Genomic DNA, 9,794 nt, shown 5'->3' with positions numbered 1-9,794 from the left:
TAACAAAGTGTGAATCATTTGTTGTATTCATGATAAAAGATTGTGAAATTCAAGCTAGACTCGGTAGACGTAGAAAAACCAAACTGCGAAAACAAACCTTGATGTTATTTCTGTTTTATTTGCTCCATTTTTCATAATGTCAAGTCGTAGTGGCCATTATAGTCTAATACTTCCATTGCATTTGTTATTTTAAGCAAACAAGCAACTTAAGTTAGCAACAAGAGAGAAGAGAAAGAAAAAAAGAAAGTGTTTTGGAATAATTATAAAGAGATCTTCAAGCTTTAGTCAAAAGTAAAAAAAATAATACTACGTGTCGTTATTCAATTGGCTGATGTGTCACATCAGTAATTTGATAGTTTATTAATGATAGTGACTAGTTCGAATTATTATCTTAATTTAGAGTGGCTAAATTGAAAAAGACATTAAAATGACCAAAATAGGAGAATCTTATTTTAGAGTAGCCTTGGTTGCAGTTTACCCAAAAAAGCTATTACAAAATAATCTAATAAGCATTCTCATGGTGGATTAGTAAGTACAATGTTATGTTAACCATACCCATTCTTTTGACATATTATCATCAATCAATCACATTACTTTCAATGTATTATTGTTATCTCAACCCACAATAATACTCAATTTATGACAATTTAAGAATAATCATTATTTTCAAGACATTATCATTAATCAATTTAGTTAATACATAAGAATAAAGATTGAAAATGATAATATCAATGACTTTATTAATAAACAAGGTAAATAAATATATTATCAAAATCATCTCATAATTGATCTTTACGCTCCAACAACAACAACCGGACTTGTTACAAAATTCTCGAAGGTTTCTTGATTAACAAGAAACTCCTAAATGAATAAATTAACTCCTAAATTGGCAAAATAAAATATCTAAATTAAATCTCCTTTAAAATGTATTGAATTAGAGTCATACTTGATACATACTTCCTAAAATTAATTATTAATTAAGTAAATTATATATTTAAGGCAACAAAAAGATTTAAGACATCCTCTTATTTTAGTAACAAAATACATAATTAAATTAATTAATCAAGTCCCTCTTGAATCATGATCTTCCAAGCACAAGTCTTCAAGATAAATTTCTTGGAAGTTCTTGGAAACAAAGTCTTACTTATAATTTTCAGCTTAGACTTTGCATAAAAATATTGGGTTTGGAGGTCTAAAGGACCATAATATGTTTTTACAAATCCTAAGGCCAAAGCATACAGTCAAAGAGAAATGGCCGTCGGATATCTCAAGTAAGAATTGCTCTTTTGTTGGGCTCTCTTTAGATAAAATTTGGGCTACTTTAAGAGAGTATGTTGATCTATCGACAACGGGGAGAAGATAAGGTTTTGGATGGACATTTAGATCCCGAAAATAGCTGAACGATATTGGTAAGAGGAATAGGGCTAAGTTTGTTCATTGCCTTGAAACTCCGGTACTAATGTGAATTGCCGCTTTACCAAACCCCCTTATAATTTAATAGGTCCTGATCTTTGTACCTGGCGCTGAATTCGGAAGGGTTATAGCTTAAAATCTAGACACTTATGCTTCACTCACCAAGGATGCCTGGGACCCTCGTGATGTTAAAGGGATAGTAATTTGGCACCATCAAGGTCCAAAACGAGTCCAACATTTACTTTGGGTCACTGTTACTCTACAGAAAGTGATGCTTGTCCGGTTTGCGATACTACTTCTGAAACTGTTATTACAAATACTTACAGATTGCCAGGCTGCTAAAGCTTCGTGGAACAAAGTGGTGAGAAACAATGTAAGCCATAAGCTTTTCAATTCTTTCCCTAATGATTGGGTAATTTGGAATGTTCAGAACAAATTGCAGGTTCAATTTGCAGACAGACTGGCGAAACACACTTATATAGTTCAAGTTCAAGATGCATATGTACAGCATTGACGTACAATGAAGACAGACACACATGATCATCTTTACCATATCCCAACTTGGCAATGGGCCTCGCTAAATGAACATTGCTTGTTCTTTATAACAATGCCACGACTCCCAACTATTTTACAAAATAACTGGTACCAAAAACTGAGTTCAAGTCGCAGGTTTCCCTTCCCTCTTCAGTAATTCCTGATTAAAGTTGAAGTCAAAATTACATATTATTTCCATACAAAAGCAACTGATGAAATTTTTTATACCTGTTTGGTAGCGGCAATTGAGACTCTCTGTCTTTCCTTTTTCTCACGTTGGCACTCTCCACACCAGCTTGAGAAATCTTTCTGATATTTCCTCAGCTCACGGAAGACCGAACTGGAAGAAAATTTTGCATGCTGTTTAAATGGTTGGCCAGAAAAAGAAATGGCCCAATTCTAAAACTCATACATCCACAATCCACACAAATTACAATTCAGGGCAATCAGACCGACATGAACCCCAATAGTTACACAACTAGGAAAAATTAGTGCATCACATGCTTTAAAACATTGAACAGCTCTAGTAATCATCTAACAGAAAGTTCAAAGTCGATAGTAACAACAAAGGAACTAAGCAATTAACAAAGTTAAATACAAGACGATTTCATCTCATTAGACTTCCTTGACTAGTTTCAAACAATGCAAGGACAATGCACTCCAAGCTATTTTGGAACAAAACCTTCACTGATGCATATTTAAGGGAATATGGAAAATAAGTCCTAAACAAGTCTAAATTAAATTTGTACCAAATACATAAAACAAGAACATTAATGTGCCATCTAAATTAAATTTCCAGTCATCCACTTATTTTTTATAGTATTTTAAGTCCAAAAACAAGTCTAGATTCTAAATTTAGTCCAACAAATACATTAATGTTCTAAATACTTTGGATTCCCTAAGAATTTTTTTGACATTGTTCTTCACATTTCAGTATAAAATACTAAATTAAGATATTTAAACGCAAAAGAATGACTAAGTTTCTTTCCAACTTGCTACATATCAACTTTAAGAAAGCCTGACATGATTAGTTATCCCTTTAGAAGATCATTATTAAACCTGTCATTTCTGTTACTAACTCGAAAATCTGAACCAATCAACCAAACCCAACCCAATTTAACCATAAAAATCAACAACCCAAATCCGTCCAACCTGAACCTGAAAATGATTCAAACCCAAAATGACTTAAACCAGAAACAACGCAATCCTGAAATGCCTGGAACCTGAATTGATTCAAACCTGTAATGGCCCAGCCCAAAACACCCAGACCTCTAACCCGAATGACCCAAATGCAAAATTTACCCAAACCCAAAACTAACCTGAACCAAAATATCTTGAAAATTCTTAAACGTGAATTGACCCTATCCAAAATCAACCTGACATGCCTGATAGACAGGCCTAGTTATTATACTTTGGTGCATTCATAATAATGTGCAAGAGAAATACACCTTCTGCACCACAAAAGTAAGTTGACCCGATGACCAGATGTTGTGGCTCTTGCACCATGCCTATGGCGCCCGCGATGAAGAACTGCCCGTCCTGGAACATGAGAATAATCCAAAATTTCCTATAATGCACAAAAAAAGAGAACATGTTAAGTGCTCGTTTTGTTACAATGACAAATTAACAGCAGAAAAGTAGATGGTTTTTATCTTCTCCTCAATGAACCAATATCTGCTAACCAATTTAAATACCACGCCTACCCATGTTGTCCAGAAAATTTCAAAATGAATGGGACATCACAATCATTTCCTGTGTTCATTTATACGAGGAAGGTCCAAAGAAGCATAATAGGCTATCTTGATATTCCCATGATTTCTCGCTTGAAACTTGTACAAATAACTAAATAAAGGGAGGGGAGTGGTAGCAGCGTGTCTGAGATGGTGTGGTTCTTGTTGACTTGCTACTACAGATAATTTTTTATCAAACTGAAAATAAACTTGATCCTAATGCTTTGTAAAACATGCAGCTATTATAGCTGAATAATTAAGCCAAAGAAAAGTTAAAATTCTTGTGTCTTAAAATGAACAGTAAAAAGGAAAAATTAATCAGAAGGATTAGCATACATCTGACTGGGTTTCTGTATTGACATGTTTATCACACCGAACACCTCGGAAGAACAAGTCCCCACCGGAAAATTGTTTACCCAAGCAAACATTTAAGGTGACTTCTGAATCATCTACATGAAAACCTACAAGCACAGAGCTACAGAAGTTTGTGAAGCTACAAATTTAAGAAGAAGATTTTAAACTGAAAAAGCTCAAGCTGCAAATATGTGATAACACGATGGTATAATAAACAGGTAGACTAATAGAAGAAGAATCAAAACAGCCAATGCCATAATTTAATAAAGAATAACGTAATAAGAAAGCATTACAAAGAGAAATTCAGAAAATTATAATGTGCAATACCTTCTGAAGACTCATATTATAGAATCGAAAGAATCATCAGTTTTCATCTATTGTAGCTAATGCTTTAATCTCCCAAGGTTATAAATAGCACAGCTTACATTATAAAATATAAACTTTATCATTCAGAGCCTAATAGAATGGATTTAATTGAAAATTGAACATAGAAGTTAGAACCTACCAAGCTCAACATCCCTGTTAACTCCATATTCAACAACAAAACCATGATGAGAATCCAGAGTAGATCCACCCACATCAGAAAAGAAAACTGCAGATCATTTTCCAAAAATAATTAAAAGAAAACATATTTCTAGGCTTTAACTCTCAATATGCATATATATATATAGTTGCATGCTTTTTCAATCTCATGATGGAAAATTAAATACCTTTGGATATAGGTCGGATAAAGTCCTCCATCAACTTGCCAAGCATGGTTTCCAGACCAAAGTCATCTAAAACAGCACCAAATTTGTTCATTGTGTTCGGTCGCATGATTCTGAATTTTGTCTCGTGGACCCATTTTTCGAAGTTTTCTACCTAAGCAATCAGAACCTGATAAGAAAAATATGAAAACTAAAAAACAAAGAAGCTAAAAGTAGAATTTAAAAAAAGAGAAGGCGGCATTGGTGTAACCTCAGATAACAACAATTCACAGAAATGGGGCTGAAGCATTTCAAATGTAAAAACTCCTTGAGTAGGTTCAGCCATTATACTTCTAAAACTTTCCCCTTTATTCTCATTAATTGCTTTGAGAAATGAGGGCGCAAAGAAGTTTGAGGCATGCATGGCATACAGTTCCCTATGTAGAGGCTGCAAAATGAGAGTAAAGTTAACAGGCATACATACATATATAAGGCTTATGAAGATGAAACAACAAACTACAATATATTCCAGACATAAATCAATTTTTAAAACAATACCTGATAGTGTGATATAATCTTTTGCCTGTATTCTCGCTGCTTTTGAACCTGTTAACACTCAATAAAAGAATGTTGTTAAAGCCAGCATCGCTTAATTTAAAATCTGTTCCAGGCAAATCATTTTCGATTTCCAGAGATAAAAATTTTAAAATAATAAATATATTCCCCGTACTGCATTGTATTATAAAAGTTCATCAGATCTTCACCTTCCATAACGTAGTAACATATATATAATTTCATAACAACATAAGCAACGGCGTTACATTTTAAAGGAAAAAGAATCAGGACCTGAAACAAACATGTACCAATATGAAGCAAAAATAAAGGTAGTAAAAAATGAGAGGGGAAGCTTACGCGAGTACGTTCGCCTTCAGGAGAGTAACGAAGAATAATATCGCGCATGTAATGGAACTTGGAGTCACGAGAGAGGGAGAGCATCGGGGGAGGCAAGTAACGTTCCAGGGAGCTGAACAGAAGCGGACTGAACTCCAAATGCAAACCCTCGTAGCTTTCCGGCTTGTGCTCCGTGTTAGGGTTCAGCCGTAACCGGTGGGTCGTCGCCATGCTCTGCAACACCGCCATGCCGTTTCCGTTATGACCACCTGTTGGTGGCGTTGGCTGTTGGTTCTCTTTCCTAGTCACTTCTAAAGACATAATTTTCCTTTTTTATATTCTATTTCAAGATTTGGGTGAAGGCGGAATCGGCTCGTTTAACGAGCCAAACAGGAAAAACAAAAAGAAATTTTCTATCCAAACAAACAGGGAAAGAAATTCAATTCAAACACTAACCGTAGCAGTTTTTGTAAATTCAAACAAGCAGGGAAAAAATTCAATTCAAACACTTTCAAACAAATAGAAGAAAGAAAACCAATTCAAAAACTAACAGAGGTTAAAAAAAAAACTCATTTTCCAACCATTTCTACCAAAAAAAGAAAAACGAAAGAACGCAAGATTGAAAAAAAGACTAACAGTGGGTATTTAAAGAAACAAATAAAAGAAAGAGATAGAACAGATAAAAGGAAACGGCTGAAAGCCGGAATTAGCTTTTAGGAGACTTTTAGAGTTAGGGTTTTTTGGATTTGTGATAGGCAGCCAGCTGAAAGCCGGAATTAGCTTTTAGGAGACTTTTAGAGTTAGGGTTTTTTGGATTTGTGATAGGCAGCCAGGCAGGCGAACTTCCGACTTCCGAGCCTGGAGTTGGAGGGTATTTCAGGAGTTTGGGCTTTACCTTAATATTTTTCTATTTTTTATGCACTTCAATATCTAGGATGCTTCTTTCATTGTAAACTTGTGGGATAATGGCAACATATTCCCTATATTTTAACAAAAAATTTAATGTCGTACCTGTAGTTTCAATTTTTCCAATGTGGTACTTATACTTTTTTTTTTTTTTCTGTTTATCATGTTGGCAATGTGGTCTAACGGGATTAACTTTTCTTTGAAATTGACATAGGATTAACGGGATTAAAGAGTGTCACATGTCAATACGATCAAAGAAAAAAGTTGAACAAAATGAAAATAGGGACTTTCAACGACTTTTGTAAAGTGATTTTCAATAAAAATGTTAAATAGGGACTTATTTATAAAAGTCTATAAAATGTATAGAAAAGTGTGAATAAATGAAAAATATGGGCTGTTATGAGTACAAATAACACAATCGGCTACGCTTGGGTTGTGATGAAATTGAATGAAATTCATTTTACGAGCGTTGGGACTAAATTGTAAAAAGTTGAAAAGTTAAGGGTAAAAATGTAAATTTTCCATAATGTGTTTCTGGGCTAAATTGAATAATGTGATGATTAAATAAGTTAAATGTGGTATTATAGATTAAGAAAAATAAAGTTCGGGTCTAGATCGGGGGAAAACCAAAGTAATTGATGAATAGACCTCTTTGGTCGTTTTTGGAACCGAGGTAAGTTCGAATGTTAAATAAGCTTACTTTAAATGTGTTTTAAATGCTTTAATTTATGCATGAATTGTGTAATCAACCTTACGGACACGTTCGACGACATTTTGGCAAGCGAGAAATCTCAATCGATCATTAGGAATAGATTAGGATACAAGTGACATATCACTAGGGTTTTATGTTATGTGATTCTATGTGCTGGTCATGTACGTCCTACCAGTGGCTGAGTATACCGGCATATGTTGCGGTTACTTGATAGCTTGTGTAAGCAGCACCGTGTAGCTACGTCTCACTGACAGCTTATGTGAGCAGGCCCTTTGATAGCTCGAGGGCGAGCACATATGTGTTATGAGATAAAGGTAGCAATAGCTACATATGTAGCACCTTGTGTGCAAGGTTTCCCGTGTATCCGATATTATTATTCCGAGTGGTTCATTGGGTATGACAGTGATAAAACTAAGTATGAAATTATTACGAGATGGTACAGGTATGTACTCAAAGCTTATGATTATTAATTCGTGAAATGACAACTTCAAGTTAAGTTGTGGTGGAAGTGAATTATGAGCATGAGATTATGGTAAATTATGTTATCTTATGTTATATTACTTGCATGTTAATGTATGATAAGGTTTGTTTATTTCTTTCATACGAGCTTACTAAGCTATATAGCTTACTCCGTTTTATTTTCCATGTTTTATAGTGTCACCAAGCTAGCTCGAGTTGGAGATCGTCGGAGATCGTATCACACTATCAAACTGTTATTTTGGGTATCGATGATTTTAAACATTTTGAGAATATGGCATGTATAGGGACTTGGTCATTTTGTTATATGTGTCATTATAAATTTGGCCAAATGTATTGGCTTGTAATTGTCAAAGGCTTGATGTGGTATTTGGTCATGTAACTTGGCTCATTTTGGTTGAATTGGTTGTAAGCTTATATATATATATATATATGTGTGTGTGTATGCATGTGCAATTATCTCTTGTGTGATGTGGTTTATAAATGCTTGGTGAATGGTCGAATGTGACTTAATGGTTTGTTGTTGAATAGTTGAGATTGGCTCATTGGTGTGCTATGAGATTTATGAAGAATTATGCATGATAAAGTATCTATGTTGGTACTTGTGGATATGAGTTTCGTTTGATTTGGTTTGGTAGAATATGATATCGTATGTTATATGAGATAATGAGATGGTACGTTCTAACCTTGATTATGGATGTTTTGGTTGCCTAAGTATGCTATGAATTATGCCTTGAACTTGTGCATGTGTAAGTGTAAATGAGGGGGACAAATGGCTTGGTAAATAGCCATTATTTTGTCCACATGGGTAAACACACGGGCGTGTATATTAGGCCGTGTGTGACACACGGCTTGCCCCATGGGGATGTATTTGGGCCGTGTGTCCCCTACACCTTAATTTTGAGAAATAGAATGCTCAAAATGGAGCACACGGGCGTGTGTCTCAGCCGTGTGAAGGACATAGCCTCAGGCACAAGCGTGTGAAGTCTGCACCTATTTTGTGAAAATTAAATTAACCACATGGCCTAGTACATGGGCGTGTGACTTGGCCATGTGATCTAAATTTGTTCATGCATTGGAAAACAAAGAGTTACACGGTTTAGGGACACGGGCGTGTGTGACCACAGAGCATGCTTACACGGGCGTGTCTCAAACCACACAGGCGTGTGACCCCTGTTCATAACAAAAATTTTCTAAGTTTTGTAATAATTCCCCGAGTTATCAGTTTAGTCCCAAACCACTTCCAAAGCATGTTTTGGGCCTCGTAGGCTCGCATTAGGGACTTTATGATTGAATACAAATAGTTTTAATTTGGATGACAATTTATGTCTCGATTTGTATGTTTGCTTGTGATGTAAGTCCGGTAATACCTCGTATCATGTTCCTGCGTTGAATACAAGTAAGGGTGTTACACATGCTAAGGAAATATCATGGAGATCTATCCCATGTAGTATCGGCAGATGCTATCGAAATGCGACCCTATTTGATTTATGAGAAGAAACAAGTGAAGATTGTGGCTCGCGAGGTGAAAGCTTCGCGAAGCAAAAGTATTCCTTTAGTCAATGTGTTGTGGCAAAATTATAAGACCAGCGAAGCTACTTGGGAAATAGAAGAATCAATGAAAAAACAATACCTTCAACTATTTGAAGGTGAACATTTTGAGAACAAAATATCTTAAGTAGGGGAGAGTTGTAACATCCAAAGATCGAGCCTAGAAGTTTTGACCTCCCAAGTGAGGGTTCGCTAATGTTTCGATAAACTAAGGGCTCGGTAGTACTTCAGCAAACTGGGGAGTTCACCAAAAGAGTATCAGAAAGGTGTTTGCTAATGTTTCACTGTTGTAGTATACACCAAAAAAATATGGTAGAGGGTTGGCTAGAATAATTTCCAGTTGGGTTCACCAGTGTGTTTTTCGAGCTAGTGTTCACCAGTCTAATTGGTGAACTGGGGGTAGGCAAGTTAAGTTGCGAACTAGTGTTCGCCAGTCAAAGTAGAGTTAGAATCAAACTAGGAAATAAAGATATATGTATCTATGATACTTTTCGTGAAAGTAACAACTTTCCTTAGTCAAGTACAGTATACTAAGATTTC

General features: G+C 35.2%; 1 protein-coding gene across 2 annotated transcripts; it reads right to left on the bottom strand.

The window, feature by feature from the left end:
* Positions 1 to 1,787: 1,787 nt before the first annotated feature.
* Positions 1,788 to 6,584, bottom strand: LOC108486714 (2-oxoglutarate and iron-dependent oxygenase domain-containing protein CP2-like). Of its 2 annotated transcripts, none has more exons than XM_017790907.2 (9): positions 5,630 to 6,584; positions 5,276 to 5,323; positions 4,989 to 5,165; positions 4,742 to 4,892; positions 4,537 to 4,623; positions 4,014 to 4,138; positions 3,396 to 3,514; positions 2,176 to 2,287; positions 1,788 to 2,095 (listed from the first exon to the last, which is right to left on the bottom strand). In XM_017790907.2, exons 1-9 carry the CDS (start codon positions 5,927 to 5,929, stop codon positions 2,072 to 2,074), a joined length of 1,143 nt encoding a protein of 380 aa, XP_017646396.1. In that variant the 5' UTR covers positions 5,930 to 6,584; the 3' UTR covers positions 1,788 to 2,071. The 2 variants fall into 2 exon arrangements, with proteins under 2 accessions (XP_017646396.1, XP_017646395.1); XM_017790906.2 differs by having other exon boundaries at positions 1,788 to 2,107; positions 5,630 to 6,581.
* Positions 6,585 to 9,794: the final 3,210 nt, after the last annotated feature.

This window comes from Gossypium arboreum, chromosome 3 (assembly GCF_025698485.1).
Source record: "Gossypium arboreum isolate Shixiya-1 chromosome 3, ASM2569848v2, whole genome shotgun sequence".
Taxonomy (NCBI): Eukaryota; Viridiplantae; Streptophyta; class Magnoliopsida; order Malvales; family Malvaceae; genus Gossypium; species Gossypium arboreum.
Note: the sequence above shows the minus strand (reverse complement) of the source record. Positions and strands in the feature narration are given on the sequence as shown.

What these genes read in the sequence shown, in the direction of transcription:
- LOC108486714 (XM_017790906.2), bottom strand. Translation starts at nt 5,929, where the DNA reads ATGTCTTTAGAAGTGACTAGGAAAGAGAACCAACAGCCAACGCCACCA. An exon ending in ATACAGAAACCCAGTCAGAT is followed by an intron (nt 3,515 to 4,013) that starts GTATGCTAATCC and finishes TGTGCATTATAG; the next exon opens with GAAATTTTGGATTATTCTCA. An exon ending in TTACTTTTGTGGTGCAGAAG is followed by an intron (nt 2,288 to 3,395) that starts GTGTATTTCTCT and finishes ATTTTCTTCCAG; the next exon opens with TTCGGTCTTCCGTGAGCTGA.